General features: G+C 38.9%; 1 protein-coding gene across 1 annotated transcript; it reads right to left on the minus strand.

Moving 5' to 3' along the window:
• Positions 1-12,790: 12,790 nt before the first annotated feature.
• Positions 12,791-16,905, minus strand: LOC144512281 (transmembrane protein 53-A-like). The gene is made up of 3 exons (XM_078242934.1): positions 16,689-16,905; positions 14,547-15,202; positions 12,791-13,546 (listed from the first exon to the last, which is right to left on the minus strand). The coding sequence occupies exons 1-3, from the start codon at positions 16,712-16,714 to the stop codon at positions 13,185-13,187; spliced, it is 1,044 nt and encodes a 347-aa protein (XP_078099060.1). The 5' UTR covers positions 16,715-16,905; the 3' UTR covers positions 12,791-13,184.
• Between the last annotated feature and the right edge of the window lie 4,356 nt (positions 16,906-21,261).

A 21,261-nucleotide genomic window follows, 5' to 3' on the forward strand; every position in this document is an offset into this window, starting at 1 on the left:
TAGTACAAATGACGTCACGTTTCCCATTCACGTGTATGGGGCTTTCAATTTCAGATATCCACAACATCATTCTTCCTATCCAGAATGAACATTCCAGATATCTGCAATAGAATTAATAGGAAGAACTTCCATTTCAGATATCTACAATACAATTGTTACTAGTCAAAACTCTAATTTCTGATATCCAAAATGAAAAACACATTCCAGATATCTATATTGTAATGTTGACTATCCAAAATACATTCTGACTAGTAAAAATGTCATTACGGATACTGCAATTTTACTAGGAAAATGACAATTGTGGATATCTATAAAATAAATGCTTCCCATCCAGAATGTCATTTTATACAGCATATCTGAAATAGTAACGGATGCAGTGTTTGACGTGTGTTTGTCCGTGACAATATAGATATCTGGATATGTTTCATTTTGGATATCTGAAATTAGAGTTTTGACTAGTAACAATTGTATTGTAGATATCTGAAATGGGAGTTCTTCCTAGTAATAATTATATTGCAGATATCTGGAATGTTCATTCTGGATAGGAAGAATGACGTTGTGGACATCTGAAATTGCAACGTGACATCATGACTTCGCGTAAACACACACCCCACTTTCTAAAGCCAAGTGCGTGTTATCTGTATGCATTTTCAGCTATCTGCGTGTATGTCTATGCCGTATACAGCAGACGGGTTGGGTTTAGGAAAAGAAGAACTGGACGCGGGACAACAATGGCACGGTTGGGTTTAGGTAAACAAGAAGGGGACGGTTGGGTTTAGTGAAAGAAGAAAGCGACGGTTGGGTTTAGGAAACGTGACATGCAGGACACGATCCCCAGTCTCCTGGCTGAAAGTCCTGTGTTGGTTTGACCCATCCACCACCCCGACCAACCTCCCTATGCGGATTTCTGGGCTTTCATACTACTCGCTACCGTTCTTTTCTCAGGAGAACTTGGCATAAATTGACACGCAATCGCAAGGTCATGTAAGTCAATGGAGGCCAAACGGCGTTGATAAACACACTAAAAAGCGATTATGCGTCTAGATAACACGCCAAAATGGCATACAAATTGGCGTGTCATACATACGCCACTATTTGAGATCAGTCTGGAAATTGAAAGCCCCATACACATGAATGGGAAACGTAACATCATTTGTAGTAGTAAGAATGTCATTGTGGATATTTGAATTGTTCTTTCTGACTAGGAAGAGTTGAATTACGGATATCTGCGATAAATATCCAGTCTAGCTAATAAATGTTTAAACTGCCAATTACAATTTTTAGATATCTTTTATTTAGTTTTGACCACTAGCCTACAATCAAAGTTGTTGATATTTTGAAATACAGTTTCTTCTAGTAAACATGTTATTGTGGATTTCTTTAATTACCATTCTAACTTTATCCAGTAGAAATGCTATTATGGATATCTAAAATATAATTACAGATGGGAATGTGGTTTGATTACATGTAAAACGGCTTGCCATAGACTTACATTTTGGCAGGAAAAAGCCCTCAATATACTGAGCCTGCTGGATTCTTCATCTAGTTCAGAAGGGAAATGGCAGCTTGTTCTTTTTGGTCTTTTGGTGATTAAACAGGAGAGGAAGAGTGTGTGTGTGTGTGTGTGTGTGTGTGTGTGTGTGTGTGTGTGTGTGTGTGTGTGTGTGTGTGTGTGTGTGTGTGTGTGTGTGCTTCATTTGAGGTCATTCTTAAGGCCTTGTCCTGCTTCAGAACCAGAGATGGGAAGTCACGAAGTACAAATACTTTGTTACAAACTACAAATACTTTGTTACTGTACTCAAGTAGATTTTTCTGGTATATATACTTTACTATTTATTTTTGTGCCGACTTTTTACTTTTACTCCTTACATTTTTAACATGAATATCAGTACTTTCTACTCCTTACATTTTACAAAATTACTTTAGTTTCAAATAATTTCAGTGGCGTTACCGTTATTATTTTTCCCGTCATCAATACCGAATTCAATCTAATTGGATGGGAATATACGTTGCACTTGACGCACCGCTACAAGACGACTCGACAGATTAGGCGGCTTTCATTCGCGGCAAATCATTGCGGCTTAATGGCGGTAATGTTAGCACATTTAATACGATGCACATTGAATTTGTAATTTCTCCAACTTTTATAACAATTACATTTATTATTATTAGCACTCCATGTTCAATGATTTACTAGCTGTCAGTTCATTTCTTATACGCTGCTGTCATCTAGTGGTTGTTAGTTGTAACTCTGAAAGTATGGGGAACTTCTTAATTAATGTCTGTTTAGTAATTCATATTTTATCCTTTATTTTCCTTCCCGAAGCCATATTTGAGCACACACACACATACATGTAGATTCCTTTAAATGTTAAGGGGAAGATTCCAAAAGAGAAACTGGATCTGTGAATTCTCACAGAATCAGAATTGAATTCATATCTTGCTACTCAATCAGAATCTTATTTAACCTAGAGTCCCAGTCTCTGTCACAATAATCATATATGTGATGTTTTAGGCCTAGTGGCAGACATCCATTTAAAATGTAGGCAATGGCATATAAAGAGCCTTTTTTTCCATATCCACTGAAGTTTCTCAGCTTGCACTCTAGTAACATTTGTGTGGTCCTGGTAGCTTTGCATGAAAAACGGTTGTCATTCGCAAGGCTACTTTTACTTTTATACTTTAAGTAAGTTTCCAAGCCTGTACTTTGTTACTTTTACTTGAGTAAAGAAGTTAAATCCATACTTCTGCTTTTACCAGAGTATTTTTTAACACAAGTATCTGTACTTCTACTTGAGTATGGGAAGTGAGTACTTTTGCCATCTCTGTTTTTTTTCTGTAAGTCCCTTTAATTTTTTTCAACCTAAATTTCTTTGGCATGGAGAAACTTAGCAGGTTATACATAGAAATCCTCGTATTCTGCAATAGGGCGAGGCCTCCAAAGACACTTGCCTATTTAAAATGTGAGGAAGATCACACTTTAAATGTTCAGTTATTCAGTGACACCAACCTAAACCTCCTTAATGTAGTTGCCTCCCGGCCAGGAGAAAGTCACAGCTTTATAACAGCAGTTTGGTTGTACACCGTGTTGCTGCTGAGGTAGTGAATGGAGGATAGATTAACAAGGGTCTCATGACAAACTAGATGGTCTTTAGGTCTTTAGGTAAAGCTGTGATCCAAAATCTCTCACTTATCAAACCTCTGATCAGCTGTAAGACCTTTCAAGACCATTCATTTCATTACAGTATGATACAATCACACAGATCACGCCTGGTGTGCTGGAAATCAGCTGGATGTGTTTCGACACTGCAGGCAGGAAGTCTCCTGTCAAGACCAACAGTGAAAATCAACAATATGAGATCATCCAGCCTAAAGACTCAGTTTAACATCCGATGAAGACAATACATGAATTCAATAAGTGTCCAACTCTGCTGACAGCTAATTAACAATTAAAATGATGCTGCACATCTTGCATTAACATCTTTATTATTGTGTCTTTTAATTACATTTCACCAAGTGTGTTCATCTGATGTAGCAGTATTGATAGCATCTGTACATTTTAGTTTGTTTATTGTCCTTGTGGGAAAATTAGGTTGCAGCAGAAATCACGAGGCATTTTTTGCTAACAAAAGACAAGAACAACAATGAACACAATTCTAGACAAGTATACATTTCTTGCATGCATCACGTGTGCTAATGGCTCTTTTTCTTTCTATAGATGCTGAGGAGATCACCACAAGATCATAAAGTCAACGTTTTTGTCCTTTGTGGGTCTTTTTGCGGTCTGGGCTTGCTGTTCCTAAGGCAGTAGCCAGGAAGCCCTTACCCCAAAAAGTATCTGCACTGGACTCTGGCATCTGAAGTATGCGTCACCTTTTCATTCTCCCTGATGGAGCAGTAAGTATCTCTCTTTCTCACACACGCACGCACACAGGCAGATGAGTTAGTGAAAGACTGAGACAATGCAGATGTGGATTTTATAAAACGTTTAAATTACTTAAAATGTTAATGAGATTCTTCTTATATTTTATACCTACATGTATAATGCATATGGCACATTTAATGATCTCAACAAAATATTTGAGATCATAATGCTACTATATATAGTGTTGCATTTACAGATGATATACTTGTTCAAACGTTCAAAAATACATTATGTCACAGGCCAGACATTTATGGACTGACATAAATAAGATGTACACATTGTACAAATGAGCTGAGGGAAAATGAACATGTAGCTTCAAACCCTCTGACTCATGTGTTACGCAAACGTGATTATTTATCCAAACCCGTGAGCCTTCACAATGTGTTTTATTTACGTCAAAACCTGAGGCGCTTCTTGTGTCGCTGACGAGAACACTTCACTTACACTAACCATTTGACGTCATCGCTCTGGTACTGTTCATATGCATGTGTACGTATGTCCTGTACGTGCAGTTACAATTAGGAGAAAGTGAGATGCAAATGTGTCATTATGATGCTGGTGAGCATCTCTTTCCATCTCAGCATCCTTTTCACGCTTGTCGCTCTTTCTGATTCTAAATGATTACCTGTTCTCCTGCACTTCATCCGTGTTCAGTTTTGTTTCATTCACATTCCTCCTCTTCCCTTCAAAGCAGCTGCTGCCATCTCCATGTTCATTATTGTGAACTGGACATTTATGACTTGTTAAATAAAACTGAAATAAGAATTAATAGAAACTATTGTACTGTCTTGTTGTCCGCCCACTATTTTATAACCAATATAAACCTTCCTTTTAGATTGTAATTGCAATTGTTTTGGTATTGTTTTTACAGGCATACTAAATATTGCCAAATACTAAATTACACAAATACAAAGATAGAAATTATAATAGGTCAGTGAACAAAATGAACAAATTATTGTGATTTCTAATTCTTGTTTTTAAGAATTGCATCACAGTAATTTATCAGTGTGCTTTCATAAAAAAATAGATATTAAATATGAAGTAGAAATACACTACAGCCAAAAAGTCTAAAACTGAAATCCCGAACTAAATCACTGACTCTTCCTGCCTTTTAGGTGGCTGCAGTATCACACAGACTAACACGAATGGCATGTTTTCCAGTAAGCCGGGCCTCCGCATTCAGTAATTGACCTGACAAATCTCTGACTGACCTTCAGATTGGAGCCACAGATTCAGAGTTAAAGCACAGCCGTGGTCCACAAATTGTGTGTCACACATCGCCCTGGGAAATAGGACAGGGCCTCATCCATGTCATCAGATAGGGACGTGGGTTGGTGGATGCACTTTTGCTCCTCTCCACTTGTAATGGAGTAAAATAAATTGGTGACCACAGGCAAAAGACAGTGGAAAAGGGATTGTTTTGGTCTCATGCACAGTATCGATTATGAATATGTCACTTTATACAAAATAAAGTGTTTGATAAGGAGGAGTAAATTTGGGGTAAGGATTTAAATTCTCCTTTGTCATTAAGAATCATATCATCCAACAGGCCAGATGAGTTTAAGAATATTACTAATTATCAAATAATAATCATATCAAACTGTATCAAAAACATGCCAGTTGAGAACATGCCAATAGAGAACTTTTTTTTAATTGTTTTGAAGGACAATACATTTAAATAAACCATGGAGAGCCTTTGGCCAACACCACAGGAAAATACTTGCTGAGATCCATTGTAATTCAAGGAAATGAATAAGAAAGAAGACTGGCATACAGTGTTGAGACACTGGCAAACTCCTCCTCAGTTGAATCTCTGGGTGAGTATAGCTCTCCAGAGGATGTTTGGAGAACTGCAACCAAGAGCACACTGTGCAGCCCCATCACAGAGACAAACAAAAAATTGTTTAAAAAAAAAAAAAAAAAATAGTATCAAAAACGTGTTCCAGTAAAGTTTTCACGAGACCCAGCTGAACACAGACTGGGTACAGCAGGTTTATTCAGCTAAATGATGATATTCGTACTGGTAGTCTCCTCCCCATGACTTATTCACAACAAACTTACGGTAAAAAAGGGTTTAATGTGAATTATTCAAAGCCTCGTTTGGTGTAACAAAATATGTTGTCTTAGGACACGTTTGCTATTCTTGGCTTTCGGCCGTCCAAAGATCTGGTATGTCTCTTGGTGTTTTTGCCAAGCATTTCGGTTTAAACTCAAGGATGATTGATTAAATTCAATTGCCAAAAGCCTACTCATAAAAACAGATTTGAAGTGACTCAGAGTGGACTCAGCAGAAAATGAATCTTGTTCCAGTCATTTGTGCTGCTGTTAGGATTGGCAACAATATTGTGTTGTCATTCAGACCACTGGAGATGACGCGAGAAAAAGCACATCTAGTTGGCAGATGCATATTTCTTCCAAGAGCAACCAGTTGTTTATATCAAAATGATGGTTAAAACAGCATCATAAGGAGTTAAGTGAATGTGAAATTGCACAAACAGTAATCAGTGAAAAACCTGCAGATTACAGAATATAGTCACAAGAGAAAACTGACATGGATTATGTCCATGTGGATTTACTTCAACACTGCAGCTGCAACATGAAGTAGAGCCTCACACGTCTTTACTTTTAAGAACCATAGTTTTAAATAGAAAAAAGGAGAAACACTCAGGCCTATTAGGGGCCCAGCTAATGCTAATTCAAGAGTTAGCATTTTATTACATTTAGGCAAAAGACAGTTTAACACTACAGCCATGCTAGCGTCTCTGTGAGGCTTCCCTTAGCAATAGTAGCAAAATGCTAACTTCAGCATGCTAACCTAATTAGCACCACATGCAAAGTACAGGGGTCTCATTTATAAACGTGGCGTACGCACAAAACGGGGCTGAAAATGTGCGTATGCCACTTTCCACGCAAAGGTTGTGATTTATAAAAAACTAAATTGACGGGAGAATGTGCGGTCCTCCACGCAAACTCTGACCAATGCGTATGCACATTTTGGAGACAAAATAGGAATTGGCGACGCAGATGGTGAGGTGGTGAACTGAAGTCAGACTGCAGAAAGTAAATGGGACTAACGATTAGCTTCCTAATAAGTATTGATGCCTCACGCACATTTGAATTAAATTAAATAAAAAATTAAATCCAGCAGTGTTATTTGCGCTTGTAATGAGTGATAATTGTTTCACAAAAACCTCCAACTCAAATCTTAAATAAAACATTGTTCTTAATGTTTAATCGGCGCTGTCTCGCCGTCACATTGTCCGCTACGGAGCGCAGGAGGAGGAGATGGCGCGACTCCATGGAATACAGGATAGCATCAAATACCCTAGCATTAGATAACAGCAGAACACAGTGTAAATAACTAAATATCTGTCTTTAATACTGTGCATATATCATCAAATGTCAAAGTCTGAAAATACAGCCGTTAAGCTCTCGCGCAATCGTTACACTTAAAGTCCTCGTTAAAGTCCGAACTTTAATACTGTTTGCAAAACCTGCATGAAGAAAAGTGTGTTTTCCTATTACACTTTCGTCTTCAAATTGTATCTCGGAGTAGGGGGTACCACTAGTTAATGCTGTCATTTTGGCAAGGTGTTAACAATCACAATATGTTGTAAACATATAAATTCAGCGGTGACCCCGTGCGTAATGCTGCATGATGGCACTGCTGGCCCTGCAGGACGACTAACCCCCAATGGAAGAATCAGGAGAGAAAGAGACTTCAGGGACCACGACGATGACTGGCTAATATGCCGATTTAGATTCCCTAAAGCTGCGCTCTTGGATCTGTGTACTGAATTGGGTCCAGTGGAGAGGGCATCGCGCCGGAACCGTGCCGTCCCGGTCCAAATACAGGTCCTCGCCACTCTGGAGGCAACCGGCTGTTTCCAGAGGGAAATGTCAGACAGCTAAGTGTTTTTTTTTTAATAATAAATATTATATATAATCTTCAACTTTATCAGTAAGGCTTGTTTGGATGTAATATATAGTTCTGTTAAATCTTATTATATATGTCTGGTATATCGAAGCTGTCCCTGAGTGCCGTAATGCCTGCCGTTTTGGACGTATTATTAATACATGTAGTTATAGATCAGGTTTCCCTACACTGTACAAGAACAGGCTGAAATTATAATTCAATTTGCAGCAATTCCTGAACGTCTGAGAAGTTTTTTGCTTTTTCTCCGCCAGTCATCATGATTCGGTCTAACAACTGCCAGTGTCATTCATATACTGATTAGCATTCACGGGGTGCTTTGCATTGACTATTTATGGTTATAAATGGGCGTGTACAGGCCGGATTCAAGTACGCACACTTGTAGGTAATCTGTGATTTATAAAGGGAACTTTGCTTACAGGTGTGCGTACACACGGTTTTATAAATCTGACTTTTTTTTGGCGTACGTACACTTCTCTCCTACGCACAGTTTTATAAATGAGACCCCAGCTGAGGCTGCCTAATATTGTTAGTTTTGAAGGTATCTTGTCATAATGATGGCACTCGATAACAACAAGCTGAGAAATCACTGAAGTTATTTAAAATTCAGCCAGTGTACAATGTCTCAAAATGTCAGGGCAATCCATCCAACAGTTGTCAGGATTTTTTTTTATTTCACAACAAAATAAAAATGTCAACCTGGTGGTGTCACCTAGGTATCATGGGCGTCTGTACAAAATTGCATGGCAGTACATCCAGTTGCTTTTGAGATTTTCAGTCTGGACCAAAGTGAACTAACTAACTGGACCTTAGACAAACCTGTCTGTGATGTCTGATCCTTTGGGAGTTTACTGTACAATCATTCATTCCTCAGTCATGCGTCATAAACCACAGTATTTCCTTTGGAGACAAGTCATCATCTATACTCCCGAGACTGTTCCCTATCACAGCGGTGCACTGACATTTTTTTTTTTACCATAATCGAGTCGGCCCTGTGCCATGTCAGTTTACTGGAATTGACCAAAGCCGGCTTTCCAATTAATTGCTCCTCCCTAGTTCCTATTCGTGTATCATCTATTCCAGAAGCAAAGTATTTCCATCTGTGTCATTTTGTTGCTCCGACAAAAAGGATTGATGTGTTTGCGGCACCGACTGGATGGACGAAACAGTATGTTTTGGCAAGCTACATTTTATGATTCTTGCTCTCTCAACAAAACTTAACATTATTTAAAGTTCTGGGAATGTTGTGCCACTGGGTCGCCACTGAGAGTATTGGGTATCAATTAGCACCGAGTTTCAAATGGAGGGGGTGGTGCACACAACAGTAGAGACAAGAGTGACGAGCTTGTGAAAAGAACACAGAAGAAGAATCAGTTTACTGGAATAGTTTAGGGCTCAGGGGACTCATTTTATCCACTAACCATCTGCAAAGGAATGTTTTTTTGCATAGTTTGCTCATAGTTATTAGAAGACAAAGAAGATAATTGTGTAAAAACTACTTGGAACTAAAACTTTTGATTGTCAACAAGAGCAGTTTAAGGACAGGTTGTTTCACATACATAAGTGCGTTTTGGAATTTCTCAGAGGCATGCAAAACATGGACGTTTCTTTGTTTCTGTGTGTCGGCAACTGGAAAACATGACTGGCTGATAAATTCAAGTGTCTGAATATAAGCTCCTTCTTGCTCTGATCTTTGTTAATTAATCTCCAGCCGCTGTCACATTTTATGGTCACTTTACCAAAGCTTCCCCTTTTAAAATAACCGTGCGTTCATGGGCATCGGAAAAACATTACTCCCAGTGAAAACGTCATCATTCACGTCACTTCATGTGGGAATCAGAGCTGGGAAACTGGGGCTAGATTTTGCTAACAGAGTTTCCCAGTTGGTGACGCGTTGCTGACAACTGACGTACAGAAACATGGCCGACAATCGCTCAAATGTGTTGAAGGGTGAGAAACTTTTCCCAAATATAGAAAATTCACGCATGCATGTAATATATTTTGCCAACGTCCACAATATGCTATTGATTTAGGTTGTAGTCGTCCGTTGGTTTCAACTGAGTAACTTAAATTGGTTATAAAAGTTGTGTGCTATTGCCAGTAACAAGTAAACCAATTCAAGTCAAGTAGGTGCTCACATAAGAAAACAGCAGCAAATCTTTTGTTATTGTGGCCTCCATGTTTTCACACACCTGATGCTCTAGGCTACGCCCAACAGTTGGTGGCAGTCATGCAACAAGTTGTTATGCCAAACGCCAATATAACAGAAGAAGAACATGCATAGACAGTGAAGCACATGAACGCTGGCAGTCGGAAAAAGAACGTAATCACGGGGGCGGTCCCTGATATTCCCAGGTGGCATGAACGGACCATTAGTCCTTGATGGGGTCTCTGCTCTCTGGGTATCTCCGAAGCCTGACAGGTTCAGCTGCAGGACTCTCTCACCTGAAATAGTCAGGCCCAGGAAATAGCCATAGCATTGAGAAGCTTGGATGTTGGACACTCTTAGCTTCCTTACTAGGACGTTTTTTGGCATCAAGACACAAAAGGTCAGCCAGAGAAGAATGCATTATGAGCAAATGGAGGCAGTGGTGGAAGATATATTTAGATCCTTTACTTAAGTAAACGTACTAATTCAACAATGTTAAAATACTCTGTTACAAGTAAAGCTCCTGCATTCAAAATGTTACTCAAGTAAAAACAGAAACAACAACAAAGTAGAAACATGAATTACAGCACTTGAGTAAATGTACTTAGTTACATTCCAACACTGCATGGAGACTTTGCATGTCACAGGACAAAAGCATGAAGCAGACACTTTTTGGAAGAATGACAAAGAGGAACATTCCTGCAAAATGCAGCAAAATGTTTCCGCACATTTCCGACAGAACTTGAAAAACACCTCCAGAAACCGCCATAGTTTACGAACTGCGTGTGTGCCGTTACTATGTTCATATCTTTAACTTCTTGTTGCTGCTTTTGTCTCTAACAACAGTGATAAAAACAAATATTCATAGGAACCTCGTTCCAGCAAAGGCAATTCATTTCACATTTATTTCAGGATGTGTGCTAATTTCCAAGCATCTGACTCAAACAGATGTGATCTATCATATGGCATTCAGAACCCAGCACTCCTTCCATTGAGGGACTAACTAGTATCAGCCATGACCCGGGCCTTTTGGATAACGAACTGCAGAGCCGTCTCACAGAGCTCCTCAGCCAGATCCAGGCTGATGTCTCCAGCTTGGAGGTAAGGGTGCGCTCCCTCGCCCTGGCAATGGACTGTCCCATCCAGGCCAGACCCAGAGGGGAGACCAGTGACAATGTGTTCTCCGACAGTCACCTTCACCTGACTCTGACAAAGGGTGCAGCGCTACTAGAGAAGTTTCTTCTCCACAAGGACAAAGTAAACAAAGTACTTTGTCTTTTCACATTTCTTTTTATACATATTTCTGCAATAATTCTCTTCCTCTGGTTGCTAAATGCAAGTACATTTTGAGGTGCATATTTTTATATGACAAAGTTTTATAAAAGTTTGAAAATATTTGAACTATAGCTTTATTTAGTATGATCTGTAGACTAGTTGTTTTTTTTTAACAATTTGAATAAACAAAAAAAACAATAGCAACAGATGTTTCGTCCATGTGTTACAATAAAAATAATGTGTTGGTATGTGTATTCTATTATGTGCAAGATATTAAACAAGTATGGAAAACTATTTGATGAATGTGCAATCTTAATTGCATTTGACTTGCACTTTTTATGACGTAATATTGCATTGAGCAGAAATATTAGGATGTGAGACTTTTTAGCTGAAATGTAATTTCTGTTAAACTTTGCAATAAAGATTTTAGTCAAAATGTGTTGCCTGTATTATTTGTCAAAGGTGTCTTTTTATGAAAACATTTAAAACCATTAAGCATGTTTTTTTTAATGATGTTACTTGTGCGTTATTGCATTAAAACAAATATAATATTTTTCAAGTCTGGTCAACCTGCCACACAAATTTACACCACATAAAAATAGCACATTTAAATTATTTTTAAAATGACAATATTCAAATGTTTTAAAAATCTAGATTTATTTCATTCATTGTTATATATATATATATATATATAAAAATTTACCTGAGGCATAACCTAAATATTGTTCACTCTTATTACTTATGACTATAGTAAAAAAAGATCTAATACAAAATGAAAGAAGTGCTTATACTTTACGTCAAAGTATTGACACTAATGAGAATTTACAATACAAACGGATGAGAAAAATACATTATACATTAAAATGCTAACAGAAGATTCTGCTGCTCAATCCAGCAAACAAGCCTCTTCAGCTACCTCATCATAGCAAGCAGCACGCCATACACGTATGTCTATAACACCACCAGTTTCATTAGTGATGTTAGGCTCAAAGCAGAGAACTCGACAGTTTGAGGGTTTCATTTTGGGCCAAGACTGAATGCAGCCATTCAAGTGCAATACCACTATTTGGCCAGCAGGTGTCGCCATTTTCTATTGCATCAAATAAAACCCGTGGACGACACAACACAAACATCACTATGACAAAACGCGTCATAGAAAGCCTCGTGTGCACTTACTTAACTTCACCCCAGTCACTCACTCACCTTTCTTCTAACCCACTGGAACTGGCTGCATGTCGGCCATGTTTGTCACCACCTGTTTGAAATCCACCTTTTTATACCCAGTTCAGTTAACGGTGACAGACCTTTCTGCTGCCAGCTCTTGGGCCATTTCAGCCTTTAGCTGTCCTGCATCATGCCTGTTCAAAACTGCTATCATCCTGACCTCACGAACAAACAAAATCCCACCATGCACCATTTAAATCTGATGTATGCAGTCTATAGACATTATGCTGAACTAAATAGAGCAAAGATTAAAAACAGAGGTTAGGAACAATGCAATTCACCATGAGCTCGAAAAAGTTTTATTTCACATATTGTGCAAAAACCTCTGGTATCAAGGTGCACCAACAGTTCATGTGCAAAACAAGCATCACACAATAAAGGCTCCACAGTAATTGATTAAAGAAGTGCATATCCCTTTAAATGTAACAATGGTTCAAATCAAAACAACAAAGTCAAACATGCTTAAAGCTATAGTGCATAGTTTCTGTCTCCCCCATGAGGAATTCTAAGTAATGACAACACTGTCAGCACGTCCACATGATACAAGCCTTATGTGATCACGGACATGACACGCAGCAAAGGGCAGCAGGTCAGATTCGAACCCCGTGCCGCTGCAGGACTCAGCCAACGTGGGGGCAAACGCTCTTACTGGGTGAGCTAGAGGTCGCCCCAACAGTTTACATTTTTGCTTTGGGGGAGGAAATGGGCAGCGAGTTCAAGTATTTCTCCAGCGTGAAGAGGTATTCTTCTGGGTGGCATCGCATGTGGGCTGCATGTCTCGACTCCTTCCACTTCCTGCTCTCCACAGTCACGCCCCTCTTCCTCCACAGGTCAATTAAAGTTTCCATGTCAGCCAGGTTGCACAGGGCATCGTTTTCACTGAAGAAGAAGAGGGCCGGTGCAGTAACTGGGCTGTTGCGGAAAACCTGGATGCTGTTGTTGTAGAAGTCTGCTGTGTGGGTTTTGAAGAGCCAAAAGTAAAGCATGGCGATGTTTTTGATAAAGTTGGAAAAACGTGGCATCAGAGTCTTGCCAAGGCCTGAATACCAACAAGAGACAGTGAAATATCAAAAGGGTTAATATTTCATAATTAAGAGTACAATGACATATACACAACACATTATTGTATTATTACTGTAGCTTCAAAACGTTATGCGTGCCGGCGAAAAATGTGTCTCACTCTCTACCACTCACAAAATTAATATTAATGGATTTTGCCACTCCTAGTATTCTTTTTCTTACTTCTATTTGGAGGATACTCATGCTCAAAGTTTTGGAACTACAGTTCCCATATTGCTTTATAGAGTATAATGTTGCCATGGATTCCGTGACTTGATGATGTTGTGGGCAACAACTTGTTTATTGCCTATATTTGTTTACATTTTGGGTAAATTAGCACCATTAAAAATATGACGAATTAGCTATCAACAGTTCTTGCTTGCAATGTATCCATGGATAAGCAGACAACTATCACTGTTTTTTATTTATTTTTTTTTACTTAAAAACATGATGATTCTTAGGCAAGTTCTGGAGTTATAAGGGGCGTCTATCTTCTACGATTTCTAAGCAGATTTATGTTTATTCGTAATGGACATCAGAGATAATGGAATCCTGGGAAGTTGTAAGTCACACTGAATCAAAAAATATGTGTATAATGACTCTGTGTTAATATAGCCTAAAACATTCAAAATTAAGCATACCAACTCTAAAAGATATTAGAATAACCCTTTAAAAAAAACCTTTGCCATGTTAACTCAGGACGTTTAAAACCCCACTTTCTAAGAAGAGCTGCAACTAGTCGATCAGCGTGAAATTAATCTGCGAATATTTTGATAATTGATTAATCATTTAGGACATTTTCATGAAAAAAACAAAGTGAAAAGGCACTGTCCTAAGGCAGGTTAGAAACAAGCTATCACAAATAATTCCTGGACTCCTGACAAACTGGAGCAGCAGGTCAGCTGTCTATTGAATTATTTAAAGATCTGAAGCACATATCCAAACACAAAAGTAACCTGAGGGGAATCACACTCACTCACCTATTGCCATGTGATGAAGAGTGCCAACCACCAAGCTGTCATAGATGTGCCCTATCACCCTCTGGGCCAGCCATGCATGTTTTTTCTGTCCCTGAGCAATGTGGATGAGTATCTGGGTGAAAGTGTAGCCACCGATGGATGAGGCGTGGACCAGCACCGCCCTCCCTGAGAACTGAGGCTCTTCCAGAACCTTCAAAACCTCCAACCCGTGGTCCAGCCCCCATCGAGGCCACAGGAAGTGCATTACATTAGTCTGAACCAGGAGGACATCCATGCCACGGTCCAAGTAAAGGTCCCTGTATTTGCTCACCGACCCTGGCTGGGCACTGAGCCAGGAAAAGAAAACAAGAAGAGGGTGGGAAGTGGCTGCAGAATCTGATTGGTTTTGGGAGGAGACAGGTGTATGTGAAGGTGAATCTGAGAGCAACGGAGAGGAGGCAGGATCTGCAGAGGAGGAGTCGCTGAGGGGCAGAGCTGACGGTGATATGGAGCAAAGAGAAGTGGAGGTTTGAGAGTTTGCTTTGGCAGCACATACTGTCTCTTCCCCTGCCTCCGAGAAAGGAGTGTAATAATAAGTTATCCCATTGCTGATCCTTTTGGTAATGAACCTCCCTCCATTCACTTGTTCAGACATGGTGGCGTCATTCCTGAAGAGACTGCAACAAAAAACCAATTTAGTCATTCCCACACTCTGACAGCAAAGACTGAAATGGTTTAGGCTATGTATATGTTATTTCTGAGGATTTCACTATAAAACTATATAATATAAGTCTTTTGGATGAAAAGAAACACATTTCACATTGATTTAAAAATGTATTTTTATGGTATGTCCTTTTGTAAACTTTTTGTAAACTGTTTATATGTTCTAAGTCCAAATCCAAAACATTTAAACAAACCATGTACTGTATAGTGCTAGTGATATACTCATAGATGTCAATTTGTTAACATGGAAATAGTACTAGTATTAGTATTATATCCACATATTTATATTAGATATTTATCATTATTATCAGTACTTTCAAAACATCTCGGATATGGTAAAAAAATCATACCGATGTATATTTTTTTTAAATAAAATATATAATGAAATAACATTAAATATTTGATATTAACAATAGTGAATATTTCATAAAAATTGTACGTATTATCTCAGCATCACTAGCCTTATCACTAACTGACAAATCAACAGTTTGGTCGAGCGTGGCTTCAGAAAGTAAAGAATCAAACTTCTGAAATGATTGCAGCATATACATAATAGAATAACATTAGATGTATCATATAACAACAATGAATGATCAGAAGTTTTATTTGATTTGATTAAAAGTCCCTTTAAATTACATTGGCTTAGCTTCACTACGTCTGGAATGACTTTTTTGTTACTAACTTTCTGAAGGAGGGCGAACTAAAAATGTATACTTTTTACATTACAAAGACATTTTAAAGACATATTTATCATAACATAGCTAGCCTACCGAAACCGAATGGTAGAGATGGCTCAATCAGGTTGTTTAAAACAGTTTTCAATGAGATATAGTGACTTCAAATGTGCTCTACCAAGCAGGTGAGAAGAACGGTATACTAACAATGACATAAATGTGTAATTTCTGGTTGCCATATCACCCATGATCTGTGTGGCACATGCTCTAAATACAGTTTGAACTACTTTTTTAATAATTAACACTTGAAATGACGAAGATTGAGGGGAAGTGGTCGCATACATCCCATAATAACGTTGGTTACATCCATGATACATCAGTGGTTACCATCTTGTATAGAAGAAGTGAAGGGGTTTCTGATTAACGCTGAACTCCCAGGAAACGAAGCTGGGCTGTGTAGCGATTTACAACGCTTCACCGTTCTCCGTGTAACCTCTAGGTAACCTCCGATGGCGGTACAACTGGAACATGTTAGAGTTAAGTGTCTCGCTCATTTAAAAAGGCTTTAAAAATGCATCACCGGTTCTCAAGCGGATGTAGCGCAGCATCAGCCAGTTTTTTTTTTTAATATGTATGCTAGTCCCGCAAGACAGGTCACACACACACACACACACACACACACACACACACACACACACACACACACACACACACACACACACACACACACACAATATGTTATCACAGCAACATATCATTCTCTTACCCGATGGCGAGCAGCAGATTTCCCATTCTATGAGGCTAGAATGTGCGGGAGCGCCCTGGTCCTCCTGGTTCACTGTAAAATGACTTCGGGTAGCTCGTTCCGATCTGCCGCGGTGGCGGTGTCGGTGCCTGGTCACGGATGTATTAAGAGAAGGTGCTCGGTGCCTAGGATGGCGAAGGCATGACCCGCCTCTGATTGGTTAGTACTCGTTGCCTTCGTTGTTTGGATTGGTTAGGTTTAGGCATGAGGCGCCGGCTCAGCGACGTCAACGTAGCAACTTCTCCTTTTTGGGTTTTTGTCTTTTTGGGCGGTTGGCAAACAAGGAAGTGATGCATGACAGCCACCAATATCCCTCTATTAGCTATCACAAACAGCAAGTTTATCTAACATTTCTAGTGAAAGCCAAGCATTGTAAAGGGTTACTGTTATATTATAATATATTTATTATAAATTCTATGCGTCCTCTTTTCCAAAACATAGCAATAAAGAGTTATTGATGGTAGATATTGCAGTTTAAACAGAGCTTATCTCTAGATCTGTTAGGCTATTGATAGTTCAAAGGACCTCGTGGCCAGAACAAGCTGCCTGACCACGAGGCAATAAGGTCACATTGACCCGTAAATCTAAATAGGGAAACATTAGAAGGACATGAAGTAGGCTTATATTTGTTCTGACCTACTAATCAAATAACTGCAAAACTTGTTAATGCCACGAGATGGAGCCAGAGGCTAACACAGAAAGAATAGAATTCGACTACTTCAGTATGTGGAGCACTTTGACGAATGTGTATAATTAAACTTGTATTGATTCAGTTGTAAAAGTGGTAGATATGTCATTTCTATGAATTTCTGTGGATTTGATGTCTTGTAAAGTGACCTGGGCCTCATGGTGTTCATGATTCTAAGTTTAAATCCACGCCTGGAGAAATGTTTATAATTAGATAAAGTCGTTTAGCAAAATGTAATACATTTCAGCAAATTATTATAGTCATGATTGTCATTATAATTATCTTTTTTTCAGCTGCCCACTTTCTTCAAACCACTCAGATGCATCTAAGCAGCAACATTTCTAAGCAAACCATTTCCAGAAAATGTAATCCCTCCAAAACTGCCTCCATGACATTCATACGTGGATGTCTCAGAATTTCCTCCGAATCAATAGTGACAAGATACCTTATTCTCAAATTATAGGAACACTGTCTCATTCTGTAACCCCATTGTAGGAATCCTGCTATCACCTTTGACAGCAGTTAACATAAACACATCCTGTTTACTAACTGTATATTTCAAAGATTAGGCAATTTCTATCTACCAAGTATTGCTATTTAAATAAACTTGACTTGCTCTACCAGATACCTGGAAACTATTATTGCCACCTTCATCCAGTAGTGGAAGAAGTATTCACATCTTTTACTTAAGTAAATGTAGATATTCCACAATTAAAAATAAATAAATAAATAGATAAATGTAGTGGAGTAAAAAGTACCATATTTTCATATAAAGTAGCGTAAAATTACAATACTCGGTTAAAGTAGGCTACCTCAGAATTGTACGTAAGTACAGTGTTTAAGTAAATGTACCTTACACCTTGTCCAAATAGCTTTTTATTAGGTGTAATGTATTTAACTAACATATCTAAATCATGTATCTGTGTTTATTTTTCATTTCTCTTATGGTAAAGCACATAACTGTTTTTGTGCTATATAAATAAAGTTGATTACATCATTATATATTAAAATGCCTTGTCTTTTTCCATTTCAGTTATTTACATCAAACTTGCCATTTGAGCCTGAGATGCTGACCGCAAAATCTGATGTTTGCAGTTGTTTTAGATCATTTTAACCAGGAAAATCCATCTTAGCTGCTGGAACACTGTCTACGTCTAGATTTAGATGGTTCAGTGGGAAAAAGGAATATCTTCCACCAAACCATGCATACTGGCACAGAAACACAAGGTACATCATCTTTTATAAGAGTGTATTTTATCCCTGGTGTATCCTTTAACTCTTCTAACCTCTAGTTTTCCTCTTTGAAATCCCCTTAAGTAGCTTTAAAGTGCCCATATTATGAAAAAAACACATTTTCTGGGATTTGGGGTGTTCTTTTGTGTCTCTGGTGCTTCCACACGCATACCAACTTTGAAAAAAATCCATCCATGCTGTTCTGAGTGAGATACGGTTTCTGAATGTGTCCTGCCTTCAGTCTCTGGGTGAGCTGTTCAAAATCGGCACGGCTTGTGACATCACAAGCCGAAACGTGCTGCTAACCGCAACCGTTAGCTCGTAGCGTTAGCACGCTAACGCTAGCATGCTACCTCGTTCTCAATAGCAAAGCACTGCTACAACACACACAAGTTCACCATAATCTACAAAAGAACTACTTACATGTGCGCCCTCATTTAGAAGTCTCCCAGCTAATCCTGCCTTGTAACTGACTGAAGTTGTAGAAACAGCCTCTTTTACTGTCTATGGAGCTAGCTAGCTGACATGATCTACATCTGAGCTACTGCGCATGTGCGAGTGCAATCAAAGATAGTACAGAAGAAGAAAAGAGGTCTCACTCTGTAGCTAAAACAGAGACCAGCTGAAAAGAGGATCTGCAGCAGTGAGAGAGAGCTGTGCAGTACAACAAAAATATGGTGTTTTTTGAAAATTAAACCATGTAAACCTATTCTGGTACAACCTTAAAATACAATTATGAACCTGAAAATGAGCATAATATGGGCGCTTTAAGATTCTAAAAATCATCCTATTGCACTCTTAACAGCATCTGCTGCCAACAGCATCACACACTTATTATTTATTTGCTTGTTTTAACTCTTTATTCGAGTTACAGTGTTTACACTGAGTGAGATATTCAAACCTACATTTTTTTTATGGCTGCACCATTCCATTAAATAGAAAAATATTCTTGTGCATAATTGTATACACATCCCCGTAATTCAGCCTGATGCATTTGGTATTATTACAAACTTTGAGATTTCCACTCAAATTTAAAATAAAAGTATAAGGTTTTGAATGGAGCCTGGCTGCACAGCACAAGTTTACAGATTTATGTTTTTTGCATTAAGCTTAGAAGTGCGTTAGATTTTTCATTGTGGCTATAAAAAACACACACACACACACACACACACACACACACACACACACACACACACACACACACACACACACACACACACACACACACAAAAACCCATTGCTGACATCACCGTCAGGGTTGTCATGACAGTGTTTTGTGTGTAGGTGACTTTAAAATGGCTGTCACAGTTGTGATCAGGTCTTTCCATTCTTTCACATAGAGGCAGCAGAGGCAGTTTTAGGTCAACACATTCACTCACTTTCTCTTTTTTTTCTCTTTTCCTGGATCTATTTTACGCACGCACGCACGCATGCACATTACCTTATATTTTCCAGTACTCCAGTATAGTATTAGAATACATTTTTGGGTTTGTTTCTATTTACAAGCATATTAATATCCCAGTTGTGACTGGTTTTATGGTATCCTGGTTATGTGTTGCACATGTAAATATAATATCCTTGTTTCAGAATCCTGTATAAGCATCTAACCTGGTTTGGTTCTGGCTGTACTCTGTTAAACTAGGACACTGGCATGACAACACCTCATCCAGGTTTCTGATCTGGTCTCCTATCATCAATTAAACAAAATATTCAATAATAAGCAATGCAATGAGGAGCTTTTGCTTAACTGCTCTATGTTTACACATCGTCATTTAATCAACTGTAAATATACAAATCTTTATTAGTCCAGCTTTAATTTCAAAGGTGTGGCTACCAATTTTATTTTGTGTGCAAACCTGTGTGTGCGACAGAAAAAGCCAGAGCTTTTCTTTGCCTGGCTCAGCATGATCACTTTCAGGCTCAGTCAGGCAGAAAAATGTTTAAATCCCACAAAAACACAACCCTCAGCCTGGAGGCCATGCGACTGTGTTACCCTCAGCTCTAGTGACCCCTCTCTACCCTATATCCTCCCAACCTCTTAAACAACCCCCCTTATCCCTGCTGATTCTCTATACATTCCCCTCATCAAAACTCTCTCTCCCAGGAAAATAAAGCCTCAATCACTCTCTCGCTCTCTCTCTCTCTCCCCCCATAAAGCTCCAAGGCCCTCTCACTCGTCTTCCCCTCTCAGCACCTCAGACCACCCCCATATTGCTGCCTTAGAAACCCCCTGCCTTTCCTTTTTGCATTGTTTTACCATGGCCCCTATTGTCTGAGCAAAGAGAGAAAGTTGGGAGAGAAGAAAAAGAGGGGAGGAGGGGAGAATGTGCCCTCTCTGTTCTCTGGGCAGGAGGGGTCCACCCACATCAGGGTGTGGAAATTCTGTTGCCGCTTCCTGCTTTTTCTCCCAGTCTTTCCCTTTTAATCCACTCACTCATCTCCGTCAGATTTCCTCCTGGCATCATGTGCCTTCCTAACTCTTCACGCATAGGATGAAATTTCCCCAAGCATGTTTGAGGCATTAAGTTTGAGGTGGTTTTACACACAATGCCAATTGAGGCTAAATGACCACAGCAAAACCATCTAAAATACAGGTATTGATATGTTGTTTTT

The sequence above is a fragment of the Sander vitreus genome, chromosome 23, assembly GCF_031162955.1.
Source record: "Sander vitreus isolate 19-12246 chromosome 23, sanVit1, whole genome shotgun sequence".
Lineage (NCBI taxonomy): Eukaryota > Metazoa > Chordata > Actinopteri > Perciformes > Percidae > Sander > Sander vitreus.

Coding starts and splice junctions, on each gene's coding strand:
- LOC144512281 (XM_078242934.1), bottom strand. CDS start 16,714: ATGGGAAATCTGCTGCTCGCCATCGG. Junction 15,203..16,688: donor AATCTGCTGCTCGCCATCGG/GTAAGAGAATGA, acceptor TTTTTGTTGCAG/TCTCTTCAGGAATGACGCCA. Junction 13,547..14,546: donor TCTTCATCACATGGCAATAG/GTGAGTGAGTGT, acceptor GTTGGTATTCAG/GCCTTGGCAAGACTCTGATG.